The sequence below is a fragment of the Lagopus leucura genome, unplaced genomic scaffold, assembly GCF_019238085.1.
Source record: "Lagopus leucura isolate 7727_CA_CO unplaced genomic scaffold, USGS_WTPT01 Super-Scaffold_100016, whole genome shotgun sequence".
Lineage (NCBI taxonomy): Eukaryota > Metazoa > Chordata > Aves > Galliformes > Phasianidae > Lagopus > Lagopus leucura.
Window position 1 is genome coordinate 3,917,991 of NW_024962270.1, and position 17,059 is coordinate 3,935,049.

Genomic DNA, 17,059 nt, shown 5'->3' on the forward strand with positions numbered 1-17,059 from the left:
AAATAAAAGCTAACTTTCACTGTCAAATTTTAGTTATCTACTAATTCTAGTTTTTCCAGTCCCTTCTTCTTCTTAGAAGAGAGACTGGGATACTTAAAAACTGTTTTATTTTTGTTTCGTTTTTTCCCCAAAATGATTTATCTGCTTGCCTTTGCATTTACTGCAAACTTCAGTTTACATTTAAATCTTTTGTACATATGTAAACGATATTTTAAGTCACTATATTAATGATCTTTAGATGTTGAAACCCGAACAGATGACTAGTTTTTTGGTAAATAAATAATCAAGCAATGGATACAAAAGTCACCATGACACTATGCAACCACCCTATATCAGACATAAAGAATCTCCAATTTCTGTCAATACTAGATTTAAATTCCATGTATCTGTACTAGGATCACTGCCAGGATACTTTCATGCTTTTTACTGCTTTTTTCCAAGCAGACAGATGAAAGAGAAAAATAAACAACACAGAAACACAGGTTAAAGATTTTGAATCTACTGAAAGGATAGCTATTGCTTCAATCACAATACTTATTATGAATTTCATATCAATGTATCAATTATTATTATTATTATTGCTGTTGTGAGTTACTCCAAACTCTCAAGCACTGTATTTACTACTCCAGAAATTGACAATTTCCATCAGAATATTCTGTGTCTCAGATAACAGAGTTTAATTAAACTAGCTTATTAAAATTTCCATTACAAATTATGTTTGAATGTTTCTCTCCTGTCCTGAAATGAACTACGGAATTAGTGTCAGCAGTACTTAAAGTATAAGGGAATAAAGCTGCATGATGTAACACCACCTTATTATTCTGAAGATATACATACAATAACAGATACATCTGGAATATCAGGGGTAATATAGTTGATTGTTTCATAAAATTACAGCTTTGTTGTTAAATCAATTCAAAGTACATAATGTTAATAACATACAAATAGTCTGTTATCTTTACTGTAAATTCTGTTATTCTGGAGAAACATGAGGTAGTTTTATTTGTTTAACTGCTGTTAACTTACTGTCAATCAGCTCAGTGCATATCATGTTACTGCCAACACAAATGAAAATTAATAAACTAATGGAAAAGTGCCTATTTAAGAACTTGAAAGTGAATCTGCTGGAGTCCACAATGAAAAGATAAGGGGAGAACTAATTTGGCAGAAAGAATTATGTAAATAATCTTTAGCAGTTGATTTTTGTTTCTATGACTTCATAATATATTAAAAAAAAACGAGGGAGACTAAAAACATGACACCAATAATTATAAATACTGCATATTACTAATATGAATGTGTGGATTAGCAGATTTGCTTGTAAATTGGCCTTATTCATTGGCGGCATTTGTACTCCTCAACACTAAGAAATTAGCAACAATAGGACATTGAGTATACAGTAGAACAGACAACAGACCAGGAAATAGTTTGAAAACTGCACCTCCACAGAAGAGTCTGTGTTCATACTGACAGGTACTTCAATGACAAATTACAACCTAATTTGTCTTTGACCTTCTGTATTTCTGAGCCTGAACCAAGTGCTGAATCACAGTCAAACTGAGTTTAAAAGGATGATTGAGCACAGAAACACATTGCCTAGACTGTGGAGATCTCCTTCCTTACAGATACTTAAAAGTCATCTGGACATGGTCCCAGGAAGTTCGCTCCAGGTGACCATGCTAGAGCAAGGGCATTGGCCCTGATGACCTCCAGAGGTCCATTTCAATTCAATCATTCTATGATTCTGAGAAATCCAAATCTATACAGAATAACCAATATCCTGTTAATATTCCAAATTCATCCTAAATATCCTAATTTTTTTTTCTTCTTTAGCTAGATATATAATGCAACTTCATGTCATCCAAATACCCTAAGCTTACAGAGTTTTATGCACTGGTCTTCACACAAACAGAGCTTTTTACCACTTCAAGCATGCTAGAAGGAAATCAAACTATAAGAACTGTTGAAGAGAAACATGAAACACTAACATATCAGTTGTCAAAACCTTCACCATGAACTATAATCATTCAGTCCTAAAATTAACTGATTAGTTGAAATAATCAACTGTTTAATAAGTCTTCCCTATTTATACAAAATTAATTATAATGATCAGAATTCCACGAGATATCAACAATTCAGATATAGCAAGTTTAAGGATAAGACAAATAAATTTGGCTATCCGCCGTCTTGATTTAGCCTCCTACCTGATCTGCACCTAGGCCAACTCATTGCCTGACTTAGAACATACAACCACAAAAAGGCTCCCATGCTTCAAAACTATCTGTGAAAATGATGTAATCCTATCAGTTGATATCCAAGCTGTAAGTAGACTACTTGCTGACCGCTATATTGCTACCCACTCTTAGAGTTGCTCTTAGAGTGAAACACTTTTTGCAAGGGTAGAACTTCCTACTGCTACTACAAAAAAACACTCAAGAATATTAGCCTTTATAAAAAGATTTCCAAATAACCACCACTAAATATGAAAACTTACTGAAAAAAATTCAAGTATACATTTAGCATACCATCATTTCCAAACTCATGCACATAATTTCAATACAGGGCTCTGGCTTATGGAAATTCCAAAGTAAGCGAAATATATGTTTTACCTAGCTAGAAGTATGATACTGTACTGTCATAATCTTTAATAACGGATGTATCCTTTTATGTAGGATGTATTCCTCTTAGATTCTAATTCCTAAGCTCATCCATAATAGAGCATCTTCAAATTGAACTGAAGAAACACAAACAGACCTTATGAGCTGAAGACAAATTCAGCTTTAATAACAGTAAGTCATTTACGCTGATAGCTTTATTTTCACCTGCTATCAGTACATAAACAGATGCTAACAATTTTATCATTCACACTACATACATAATGTATCTCTTTGACTACACAGAAGATGACTTCTGGAGCATACACAAATAATTATGAATCACAATTATATACCTAATCTTTTCTTCCTGTAAAAAGCCTTTCTTTTCTGGAAGTAGAAAAGAAGTCTGGCAGGTATCTTCATTACAACGCACTTATCTATCCAAATTAGAAACCAAAGAAATCAAAACTGAGACAAACAAGACTATTTTATTTGTCTACATAAAATCATGTCCTTTTAGAGAACTTATAGACCCACTAATTAATAAAATATTTATTAACATCTCAGTTGAGAATTTGTTTCTCACTACAAAGCAAATGACTTCATCATTCATCATTTAACAGAATAGTCTGAGAGGAACAGGGGAAACAGCTGTTCCTCAGTTATACTAGAGAGTTCTGTACATCTCCTTGTCCTCAATTACATTTCATTAGTATATGAAGTCACTAACTACAAGAATTATATAATGCAACTGCATTCAGTGTGCATAGACCATACTTCAGTGTTTCTGTTCATGAAAATGAAGCACGAAGATCATAACCATTTGATACCATTGCTAGCTGTCATGTCTAAGAGATGTTAATTAAGATTAAGCCTTTTCAACTTGGCCTGAAAGAGCTATAAAACTTTCATCTTAATAAATAGTAGAAAATGTCATTGTTTACTTACTCCTAGTTCTAAGCAATCACATCAATTCCTAATTGTCATGAATTCAAAACTTTTCAATAATGAAAAGACTATTTGCATTGACTAAATACACATCACTTGAATATGCACAAAAGAAAGCTTATAACATTTCAACAGGATTTTTTTTTTTTAAATTATATTCTTGTTAATCGGGAAACAATGATCAGTGCTCATTTCTCTAAAAGTCTGATAGGAACTCTGAGACAAACTGAAAAATTATGCTCTGTTTCATAAATATTCAGTCCAAGCAATGAAACACTGCAGGCTTATCAGTTTATATTAAAGACTACCACTCTAAGACTTACAACACTGAATTAAGAGTGTGAACAAGAAAACTAATTATCTGGTAGCATGAATAAGAGAACTTAGAAAGTAAATAAGAATACAAGGCATAAATAAAAAGCAGCGTTTACAAAGCCACCATCTAGTGAAGGGAAGATCTTGGCTGTCTAAAATGGAGAGGAAAAAAAGGTGGAAAATTTCCAAAATTAGGGTTAGGTATTAAACTAAATTAACCTAACGCAACTTGTTCCCTCCCCATCCTCCAAAGAAAAGACGGTTCAGTAATCTATTTCAGCAAACTAAAGTAGCCACTCCTAGAAAAACTCTGTTAGCTTTGCAACATACAATGAGCTGCCTTAAACAATAATTACAGCTTTGCGTGCCCTAAATCTATCAGAGAATCTGCAACTGTCACTTTCTCTTTGATCATGCAGTTTTTCCTTACACTTTGGAACTGCATTGAGAGGTATGTCTGAGCTGCCAGCTCTATCCTGTTTTAACAAGTTTCCACCAAAAAACCTGATGGTTACTTTGCCCAGATAAAGTTTTCAGGGCTAAAAATGTGGAAAAGTATCTTCAACTAAAGTCATTAACTGACATATTAGAATTATTTTAATATAGTAATGCCAGGAAGCCTTTGTCTTCTCTCTTATCAGAATTTTGTGGGGGAAAAAAAAGAAAAAAAAAGAAAATCACATCATACAGTATTTCAAAATCCTAAACGTTCAAAAGCAAAGGAATTATTTTAAAATTGCTGGATAAGAATTAATAGAAAACTCATTTCCTCCCCAGGGTTAGAGAAGTGCACAGGACAAGAAGTCATTCCACAAACACTTGAACTGTTTTGTTTTTTTTTTATCAGTTTGAACAGACAGATTTATAGCATGCACTCCCCCTTTAATTTCAGATTAAAAATAAACATACAACAAATAAAATATGGATCCTTAATTAACATTTAAGTAGCACACAATTCTTTATTAAAAAATAAAAATCTATTTCAGTGATCTGGACAACATGCTTTAATAGAGATTTAAGGATGGAAGTACAGCTTCCCTCAGGCAGTTTTTCCACAATCAAGGCAATTCTAGATTTTTTACGTATTTAAATGGATTTTTGTTCACAATTTTATTCTTTTCTAAAGTCTCTGTAGACTGTTGTCAAAAATCATTTTATCTCTAGTTAAGACAAATTACAAATGAAAAATGCACTTCAACCTTTGCCCTTTTCTAGTGTTGAATTCTATGAAGCACACTTCTAGATGTAAAGTGCAGAACAGAATAGAGCTCCCTCATGTGGTATATCTACTTAATCTCAGTGATCAAATAGCCAACCAAAAATGTTGTGAATCATCCAATACTGGACTTTATCTGAAGCAGATAACCTAGAGAACTTCATAACACAGAATCAACAGAATAAATGTCAATAAATAAAAATCAGAAAAGTAAGCCATTAGAAGCCAAACGAAGTTTGTTTGCCACACAGACACCCGTTGTTTATCATTACATTTCCCCACGTGTAACTGTTGTCCAATGTCTTCCTTTATCAAGCCCATAAGGGACTTTACAAATTGTTTGTATGCTTCTGCTCACATTTATAGTCTAGTCCAATATGAAAAAATATCAACGTAATCATTTGTAACCTGACATCAAGGCTTCTTTCTTAAAAAGAAGTTATCTAAAAGCAGAAGTGTACTATGAAAAAGAAAATTGAGAGTTTGTTTCGTATATAACAATTTTCATATATGCAGAATGATTGACAACAACTTGAATAACTATGAAAAAGCTCTATGGTCTAAGATGAAGTAACCTTTTTTTTTTTTTTTTTTTTTTGCCAGCTACCTATCTATCTAAACAAAATCCTGAAGAAAAAAGCGGAAATTTACTAATTTTAGTATATCTTAGTTAAAATTCACACTTCCTTTCTTTAAGAAAACATATAAAGAAAGCCATTCCATGTTTATTCCAGGTTTAACACCTTCAACAAGCCTTTTTAGAGCTGACAGAAAGGTAATACAACAAAGGAGATGTATTTAGATTTGCAACAGATATATATTCACTCTGTTTCAAGGTAAACTCACTACTCACTATGCCCCACAGGAAGCTCTTATAAATCCACACCTGCTCTTTACAAAAAAGTTTTTTTTCTATCGAATTGTCAATTACTTCAACCACTGTTTCACACATATTACTTTGAGTATCATTTATCCGCAGGAAATAAAGCAGAGGACACAAAATGTAGACCAAAGCTATGTTTAAACCTCTTCCTTTCTTTGACAGAAGTGGTTTTGCGTCATGGTTGCCTCTGAAACAACATGGGGGAAAAAAAATAATCCCAGAACCTGTGAATGCTGATGAGTCTATATTGAGGAAATACTCTTTCTACCAATTGAAACAACTGCAGAGTATTTGAGCTCAACTACATCAAATAGTAGTCTCTTGTCCTCTACCTCCAAACTAGCTTAATAGTGGCAACATTTCAAACATAACTAAACCTAGCACAAATTACTTCTAATCTTCTTTCGAACTTTGCAGGGTCAGTTCTTCAATAGCATTCAAAACGCTGAGATGCTATGTGCTTGAACATTTAGCAATCAAAAGGAAACACTGCTTATTTATTGATGTTCTGAATTTTCTAAGAAAGCTGCCAATTTCGAAAGAAAAGTAGATTATACGTATGTACTAATTCTTTCCCTACTCTATCACTGTGTTTTAAGTGGGATTTTCTGTCTGTACTGATCAAATACGTCAGAACTTCAGATGTACTTTGAAGAATTACAAGCAGGATCGGTTTAATCAAGTTTATCTTGGTTGCTTTAGCACACCCATTTATATATGATGCGAGTGTGTAAGAGAGAAAAGGCTTTTAAATAGAACCCCTCATAAAATGATAAATTCTTGATTCCTTTTTCAATAACTGGATTCCAGTGATTCTTATACATGTAGGGAAAACAAAGCATCAATGCTTATTTGGGCAGTTTCAAGTACATAATTATTTCATAGGAGAAAATATAAAATAGATCAGATGGCCTCAACTGATCCTCTTACGAGTTCAAACTTTGAAAGAGTTCAGTGAAGCTTAAAGTAATCCAATTTTACCCAAAAGAATTTTAAAGGTTTCACTGTTCATAGCCATTTCCCAATAACAAACAAAAATCAGTATCATGAATTTTCTGCTATTGGTTTTGTTTTCTCAATATTAGAAAACTTAATAATTAATTTTTGAAAACAGTAAAAAAAACTCACTGGTTAAGCATTTAAGCATTAATTTTTCCTGAGGTAATTCTTGAAGATAAGATCCAATGTTTTGATCTCTTAAGCTAGAACAAATCAGTCCTGTTTCATTGTCCTCCACTGTGTGTACTCAAGTTGTTTTAAGTAAGCGTTAAGTCTCACATCATGTGTTTCCTTAGAATCCATTTTCTAACTGGAAGCAGAAATCTTTCCGATCTTTTGTTATTCACTGCAGAACACTCAAGCTTTTTCATTGCTTATAAGTTTTTTCTTACTGGTACGGTGGGAGAAAGAGAGAAGGGGGATAGCTAAAAACTAGGTTGAAAAGTTGGTCTGGGAGGAAAAAATATGAAAAAATCTTAATGATGTATTAACTTCAGTACTGGAACTTTTCTGCAGCTCAATACTACGTAGAAAAAGTATTTTATCTAAACAAGATTTTCCTGAAACACATCTTTCACTCTAGAACTGTACTTCCTAATGACAGTATTTTCTTTTTTGTAGATAATAAGAGCATCCAACTTGTATCCCCCTTGGCACAACTTGAGGCCATTCCCTCTAGCCTATTGCTAGTTACTTGGAAGAAGAGGTCGACTTCCACCTCACCACAACCTCCCTTCAGATAGATGTAGAGAGTGAAGTTATCCCTCTACCTCCTCTTTTCCAGATAAAACAATCCCAGCTCCCTCAGCCTCTCTTCATTAATTTTGTGCTCCAGACCCCTCAGCTTTGTTGCCCTTCTCTGAACACACTCAAGGGCCTCGATGCCTTTCTTGTTGTGAAGGGCCCAACACTGAACACAGTACTTGAGGTTCAGCCTCACCAGAGCTGAGTACAGAGGGATAATCACTTTCCTGCTCCTGCTGGCAATGCTATTTCATGCAGAAATGAAAGTGACAGTGCATTTCAAATTGTCTCAAAAACAAAACAGGCTTTCCCAAAAATGACATCTCAGAAGACTAGAAGTGAATTATATTTCCATAACAAGCTAAAAGGAACTCCCAAGTGTTAGCAGATGACAAAAGTGTTAATGCCATTAACATTCTTTCAGCATTCTTAGTCAGTGTGCAAATGATGTCCTGCTGCTCAGTCACTCAAAGAAAAAGAAAGTTTCATAGACAATTCCAGATGCTGGAATTCTGATTCAGTGTATTTGTTTCTTCCCTAGTGGCCTATTATAAGAGATTCTGTAATACAGTACTTCCTACAAGAGTATTATCAGTTAAAGCTTAGTGTACATGAAATATTTTCTAACATTCTCAGTGCATAAAAGACCCACACACACTTAAAATACACTGTTCCCCAGATGATTTCATTACCACTGAAGTACATCGAGTAACCAACCAATAAATCTCACATTCAGTAGCATAGCAATAGTCATCATTACATAGAACAAGGAGTACAAATTCAAGTTGAATGAGAATCCTTTCAAGAGAGCTTTTTCTATTTTAAATAAAAGGACTGTATTATTAAGGTTCATTTTGGAAAATTAAAAATCGTTGACAAATCAATGCTGTTCTAATTAATAAATTAATAACAAGCTCAAAGTAGGGTTTAACAGCAGCAATTTTGGATCATTTATGGCTTCCTAAAGTTTTGAATTCTTTAATGAATTAATTTTTTAAATTCTTCACATGAATACACCAAGAACAAAAAGTAGTTATTTATTATCCAGGTAGACAAAAGATTGTAAAACTAGGCACGTTAACATACTTTACTACAATAAATGATATAGCTGATAAAAGAGTTAAATAATTATTTATATGTCTCTTAAGGAGATACGTTATACATAAAAAACACAAGATTCTTTAAAATTTATATAATGGTCGAAAATTGAGATCTCTGGTTCTTTCAATTCAAGAAGCTACTGCAAAACAAATCAGTCTCTCAAGCAGGACAAACACCATTTTCTAACATCCTTATGAAGAAAACAATGCATATGCTACTATAATACCAGTATGAAGTTCATAGTTTAGAATTTACCCTAAATTTTAAAAATTCTAAATTCTATTCTAAATTTAATTCTTAGTTCTATTCTAAATATTCTAAATTCTAAATTTTAAAACAAAATCAAGGGATAAAAGTCAATTTTTTTTAATTGTTTATAACTACTCCTGAACTGTTGAATCAGATTTCTCAGTACTGTATGAAGCTGAGTTAATTATAAAGAAATCTCCAATATGTATTTGTTCTTCATGTGAAGTATAATTCTAGACCTGAGTAAGATAATGGAAAAGTTATCTGAAGGCAATTATTACAACAAAGCTTAGGAATGATATTTTCTATTGTGATTATTAGCTCAATAGAATACAATACATATTTCATACTTGCTGAAGAAAATCTCATTCATGATTAGGGTAAATAGCCTTCTTTCTTGGCAGGAAAAGAGAAGAGAAACTATGCCTTTAATTGTGGCACATTCATGCATTCTAGGACCCTGCTGAGACATTATTTATGTTCCAACATGTTGTGATTTTTCTTAGACACTCAAAGCAGTTAAGTGACATCCTCAACTTCATCTCAGTATGTGCTATCAAAAGCAATTCCTCAACATGCTGACAGAAACAGAAGAAAAATCACATATTGGTAACTAAAAGGTCACTTCCTTTCCCTCCTAATTCCTCTTAACTTCCAAGTTTTCCCCTATATAAAAAAAAAATTAATGAGAGTGAAGAAAATTAAAATATTCACTAAGTAGAAACAAATTTGATCATCTGACAGAACTGGAGATGACTTTCTGAAAAAGAAAAATTTGTCAGGTCATCTATTAAATACCAAAACATAAACCCTTGGGAAGAATCAGTTCATTTCTTAGTCTTATCTACTTTGTCAAGCCACCAAATTCATTGGTATGATAAAAGCTGTCAGACATCTAGTGCCCATCATAATTACCAGGAGCTGGTAATCTAGTTCTGACATCAATACACACAGAGTGAAGCAAAGCTGCCTTGTTAACAGACCTTCAACATATAATTTTCAAATATTTTTAGGATCTGCATATTCACTTCCATTTTTAAAAGCATATTTTATATCTATATGTATTTTAAACTGTCTTGCACTGTCAAACAGTTTCTTTACAAATTCACGTGATGAGGAACAGAAAACAAAGTGACTCTTTTTCATACTCAAATTACTTGAACTACACAAATAATTATTTAGGGAAATTAAACTACACAAATTTTTTATAAGTATGGCTAACATACAAGCAGCAGAATGACAAACGATAAAGCACTTGCTTAACACAACAGAAAATATGCATACAACCTCTAATACAGACCTACCATGCAAAAACTTAGTTTCCAAACACAGAGAAGTTAGGTCATAGAACGGCCTGAGTTGAGAAGCCCAGAGCCACATCCAGCCTGGCCTCGAATGCCTCCAGGGATGGGGCACCCACAACCTCCATGGGCAACCTGTTCCAGTGCCTCACCACCCTCTGTGTGAAAAATTTCCTCCTAACATCTAACCTAAAGTTCCTGTCTCAGTTAAAAACCATTCCCCCTTGTCCTATCACTTGTACTCCCTCCTCCTGTTTTTGCGCTCTCTTCAAGTACTGGAAGTCAAACCACTTCATTACATGCACCTCACCATCACATAAGTGTGATGAGTAGGTACTATTGGATCTAGATAGCTAGCCCTATTTTTGTTTTAATAGACATACACAGAAATCAAGTTAAGTCTTATTTCATTGAAACAAGTCAGTCACATGAATTATCCAAATTTCCACAAAAGCACAAGATGCCTGTCTTTGCCACATAACATACTCTAAATCCTTCCACAAGTACAGAAACATACATTACACAAAGTATTTTTCCTGAAATAAGTTTGCAGTTAGACTTCTGCTTAGTTCTCTCACAAGTTTAGAGAATTTCTTACATTGGCAGTACACATTACGTTATAGACATGTGACAAATGAAAAGATGTGAAAATTTTGTAGTGAAAGCAGACAAAACAGACATGTTTTGTTGTTCTCCCTTAGATTTTACTTACCAATATTAAGGAACCCACAGAAACCAAACCACGCTTTATTAACATTAAAAAATATGCAAATACTTTTCTTCTAAAATTGATCAGGCAAAAACAAACAACAAAATTGACAAAACTCACACTCTCCCCTTCAAAACAAGAAATCAGCATATCTGGATTTAAAACCAGTACTCCTCTCAAGTCTGATAACTGACCAAAATGACTTCAATACCATTAAATACTGATTTTTAAGAGAAAAAATTAGAACTATCTTTATAACATTATACTACAGTTCCCATGAAGGAGTTATTTTTCTCCCTTCGAATGTTTTCAGTTATGCAGTGAGAAAGAACAAATCATGAAATTAAGTTTCCTTAGTAGCCTTTTGTTTTCTTACATTTAGTCTATTCTGACATTTTTCTCTCCACTAGAATAAAAACAGAGGAGAATTAAAACTTGCTTTTAAATGTCGTAAATACTTTACCAGATAAGCAGAACTCTGAAATCAGGTATAAAGACACGCAAAAAGGATATGCTCATCTTCTCTACAAACTTATCGTGCTCATCTTCTGTTTTAGGAAATCTCTTAATGTCATTTTCTATGCACTGGATTTGTTTGTTCATTGAGTCCAGGTTGCTCTTCAGAGTTTTGTCTGAAACTAAGAAAAATAGTTAATTAGTAAAAAGATTCCATATTATGGTAAGAAAGAAAGAGTATCAGAAGGGGAAACAACAAACATATAAATAGTGTTAAGAAGAATTAGTCCTTTAAGCAGACAATTGTTTCTGAAATTCTGCTTATAAAAAAACTCTACTGTTTATAAAAATAAGTGAAAATATCTTCTGTAGTATACCAAATCTTCGTACCTAGGGTGGAAATGTCACCACTCAATTCTACAATTAGTTCAAAATGATTGATATTCTATCCAAATTTAGTGGTAAAAATTCTAATATTTCATTCTTTTAAATCTAATTCAAAGATTAGAAAGTTGCTAAGATGCAAAGAGATTATACCTTATTAATGCTTGTACTTGCTTAAATGAATATCTTATTAATGCATGTACTTGATTACAGAAATGACTTAAGAAATAGATGTTAAAAAGATCAAATTTGTTTATTTATTTAGGGAAATTAAACTGATTTCTATAAACCACAGTTTGTGAAACCCTCTGTTAACACCAAAGGTCGGTTTGAATAATTAAAGCCACTGATAATTCAGAAAAAAAAAGAAAAAAAGAGAAGGACTCACAGTATAGCACCAAAAGCTAAATAAAGGCTACACCAGAAAAACAGTGCTTTGTATGTAATATGCTATTCTACCATAAACTACTATTTGTATGCTTTGTATTAAACAACCAGTTTAACTGATTTAACTGAATGTCTATATTCTATTCCTTTCAATCCATTTTGGGCATCCTAAGTTCTGCTATTTATTTCATCTATTTATTTCATCAACCTCATATTTCCCATTATCACTATTAGTCTGTAATCCAACTTTGCCTGGCTTGTTTGTATAATGTAATATTGATATACATATGTTGTAACTCATTGTCCAACAGCTATGGCACGTGATATACCATGGTGCATATGTGCAAAAATCACAGAGAGCAAGGAATGCAAAGTAAGAGGAGCAAAAAAACTGCTAACACAATCTGGGTTTAATCACCACTGCAGCTAACAACAAAACTCACTAGACAAGCACTGAACAGTCTGATCTAGCAGATTTCTTTATGGGCTCTCCAGTTCTGACAGGAGTTTGGTCTTCCCAATTTAGTCAAGTGCAAGCCATGCTTCCCTTTTTTTTTTTTTTTTTTTTTGTACTGAGAAGTGTGCAAATTCAAGAACAGACAAAAAGGAAGAAATAGGTACTATTTTGTAGCTTTCACGCCAAAACTTCTTACTAATGGCTGGTATTAAGGAATTATTTGAGAAGCCACTTAAAGTGGTCTTCAAACTTTAATTAGTTTAACTACAGAAATTCTTTAATGCTTTAATTTCTTTAGTAAGTAACAGTCCATGAGAGTAATCTAGTCTATTCTCTAATTTTGCCCCCGATAATTACTTTGAGAAGTAGAACCTGCCATACTAAGTAGTTTTGTTTAAACTAGAATTCAAACTGTAGCTTTAAAAAGTAGTTTCAAAGTCTAAACTGCCATGACTTTGCATATTATAAGATAACTGCCAAATAAATCCTGAAAACCCTAAGGGAAAATGTAGCCTATGTTCTAGCAGAGTGCAAGCCAATCCCAAATACCACTGAATCTCTAACAGAATCTTTTTCAGAAATTGTACCTTGGAACTACTACACAAAATCAATCTGTGAATTTTTTTTTGCTTCTCCGTCTTCTTCACTGACATCTTGTCAATGAAGATGAATACTTCTGTTGAAAAGCTTTTAATTAGATGATGCCTAGGCTACCAACAATATGGTAATGCTATGTGCAAATACAGGAGCTTCTCTAGGGGAAAATGAGTCCTCCAGTACCTACATCCAGAAAAATACATTGAGAGATTTTCTGACATTTCATTATTGCAGTTTATGTGAATGAAAAGAATGACAGAAGTCACTATGCAGCGTAAGGCTGACTTTTGATTGTGATGCAAAGCGCCAGCTTTCAGATTCTGTTATGGAGAGAACAGTCACAGATGTAGGCATTAAATTTATCATGCCAGAAGGCATTGTCTGTTTCATATCCACTAACATGCCAGATTGGGCAAAATCTGTTTCAGCAATTTAAACTGTGCAAGGTAGAAAATACTGCAGATTTCTTTGTAAAGACTGTTTCTTCTACTGCAACAAACTATAAAACTTCCACTTGACAGAAAAATGACTACTACTTATGAGTATGTTTCAAATTGCTATATTTTAAAACAACAATGACACAGAATGTTTTAAAATGTTTTTCTCACTTTAAATTTATGACAAGATCTCACTGAAATACCTCATAGACTTTCAAAAAAATTGTACTTGCATGCAGTATTTGTAATAATATACCATGTAAAGTATATAAATGTTTGCAACCCACAGTGCTTCTTATTGCTGATGTCCTTCCTAGTGATGTCACAATTGGCAGAAGCATGTTAGCAAATTAAAGAAAGATATTTTTTATGTCTACATGAAGAAGAAATGTGTGCTCCTGTTATTAGTACTACACAGACATAACTCACCTCCCCCAAGGCCTCTTTCACTTGATTTTGCCTAGAATTCTCTGACATATTTTTTTGTTTTCCTTGTTCAAATGAATACTTTTTTCCCCCACATGGTATACCTTGGTTTCAAACAATGAATTCTGTCCACTGTGTACTGGGAGAGCAAACAACTTCTGAAAGGAACTTTAGTATCTGTATCAAATTCACTGTTAAGTTCTGCCCTTCACTTGGAGCTTAGCTGTTTTCAGAAGTTCTACATAACTGCTGAGCTAACCTCCAAAAAAGTTGATATCAACACACTTTTTCTTTTTTGCTTTATCTGAATTATCAAGATCTTTTTCAACATCAAGCAACACGAATTTTATTGTATATGCAGGGGAAAAAAAAAGCATGGAAACATAAAGTTAGCAAATTAACTGTAAAAAAGTATGACAAAGAATGACAGTGGTGGCTTAAATGCAGCTGGTATTTGAACCCAGATTTGACATAACAAATCAAAGCCATAGAATGGCTTGAGTTGGAAGGCAGCCATCCAGTTCCAACCCCCTGCTGCTCTGTCTGGTTGCCACTCACCATTATCAGGGCCCCATTCAACCTGGCCTTGACCACCTCCAGAGGAATGTTTGATGTAACAGTTACATTTCTAAGATAATCAAAACTCTACACTCGCTACCAAAGAAAATTCAAACCTTAATTACAATTTAGAAAACACGATAATTGTTCAAATTACATTACTTAATGTATATAATGTCAAAAGACTTTATGATTTAAGTAATTTTAATCTTTTCACAGCCAGGCAACCAGTGCACTGAGAAGCTCACTACATAATCCATCAAAACTATGCAATAGTAAATGAAGTTTCCTAACATTTTCACTGAACAATACTCTGTCTGACCAAAAATGTAAGTAGCATTGTTGACTTGGTAGTATAATTGAACTGTACTTTTCACATGCCATCTGTGAACATTTCAAAGCATATTTATTTTTTCTCTATTGAATAAAAATCAAGTGTTAAAATGAGAAACATATTGTGCTTATACACACACAAAAAGAAGTGTTTACTCTCAAGCAACCAGGCACACACTAAAGACCTAACATAGTAAACTAATCATCATGATTACAATGCTTAAACAATTTCTGATATGCAATTTCATAATCTCTTCACTACCCTTTGTTATTCTCACAATCTATTTCAAAAGAAGAGAAGTTACTTTATTACAGGTTTTCCCCCTCACTTTTTCTCAATAAACATCAGAACAGGAAAAATCCATGTGGATTATCAATGCTTACATGTTACATAATCCTGCATCTAAAATGAAATGCTGCAAATATTTCATGTCAAACAGCTATTACCTCAAGGTGCTTTACCTACTTGCTTACCTTTACTTGCACTCTCAACATGCTGCAGTTCATCTGTGAATTTTAAGATATCTCGATAATTCTCCTCACACACTTCCGCCAGAAAGTGCAGTAAGGTTGTCTTCTGATCTGTTGATTTAGTATCTATAATCTGAGAAGTGAACACAGGAGGAAATAACAGGAAAAAAATTACTATTTTTTTTTACCTGTTTTTTTTTTTTTTTTTTTTTTTATCTGCCAGATTCATTTTATTTAAATTCATTAGCAAAAAGTTAAGTAAATCAGTGGCCTGTGAATTTTGAGCAGCAAACTTCTGCACTTCTTTGTTGCAAAAGTGTAAAAGGAATTTAACCCCATGCTGCATGGTTTTTGTTCTTGGTATCAATTCTTAAACCCGAAGACAGTATGTGATTTTGGCAATGGCAGTTCAAAATGATGTGATAAAAGAACTAAAAGCCCTGAACAGAGATTAAATGGAGCAGTTTAGTTCATTCCTTCAATGCCCTCACTGCCAGATTTCTAAAGCAATGTGTCTTACATGCAGAACGGTTGGACACAGGGCTAAGGTATTTGCTCTTTTACCAGTCATGTTAAAGGAACTTCTTGTAAAACCACAATTTTTACAGAAGAAAAAAAATGTAGAGAATAACACTTGATCATAACCTATGGATTCAAACTTGACTGGAATTTCTGACCAATTTAAAATGCACCCTACTGGAATGCCAAATGACAACAGTCAAGCAAAGATAATCCTAACTGCCAGCAAATTGAATTCCGTAAGTAGACTTTCATTTAAGAGAAGTTGCATGAGAATTATGTACATGATGAACCTAACTGCTGTTTTCATTCTCCTCTCAAGCGGACAGGCAATTTCCAGTGGTCTCAGATAAACAAGTGCTCTCGATGGTGATATGACTCTGCTCCCCATTATCCTAAGGGCATTACCTGCTAGAATCAACCTAGGATTTTTAAAGTGAATTTAAAGCCATGTTTAGCTTATCCATTTTCATGCAGATGTAAGGAATGAATGTATGAATTGATTGAAGAATCAGTGGAAGCAGATTATCTGTTATTTAAAGTTAGAGACAGTAGGTGCATGGAAGAGTGAGCTAAGCATACTTCACTTCTTACAGAGAAGTACTATTACAGATGTATTTGTAAAGACCTTTAAACCAAACATTATTAACTCATCTACCACAGTTCTTATACAAAAACAAGCTACAACATACACAACAAATGAAATCAAGGATTTATTTAAGAAGTGTACATAAATGTGTATAAAATCTCTTATTTGTTTTCTCATTCTGTAAATCACTAGAAGTTCTAATTCTATAATCCTCATGACAGGCTTGCCATTGATGTTCAATTTAATACAGGCCTTTCAGCTTTAAGGATTACCCTGTTAAGAATAAATGACTACAGTCCAAAAACAGGCTTTTAAAAATATAAGGTATTTAGACAATTAAGAATGCAATTTAAATCATACTGAATCAGTGATTAAGGATTAAA

The 17,059-nt window shown here is 33.3% G+C and overlaps 1 protein-coding gene across 1 annotated transcript in view; it reads right to left on the reverse strand.

The window, feature by feature from the left end:
- The window catches only part of DIAPH2 (diaphanous related formin 2), a 142,013-nt gene that overhangs the window by 52,049 nt on the left and 72,905 nt on the right, over positions 1-17,059 (reverse strand). Inside the window, exons 22-23 of the mRNA XM_042876630.1 lie at positions 15,572-15,701; positions 11,576-11,700 (exon numbers count right to left, since the gene is read on the reverse strand). Coding sequence (XP_042732564.1) covers positions 11,576-11,700; positions 15,572-15,701 — 255 coding nt within the window. The remainder of the gene's footprint in view (positions 1-11,575; positions 11,701-15,571; positions 15,702-17,059) is intronic.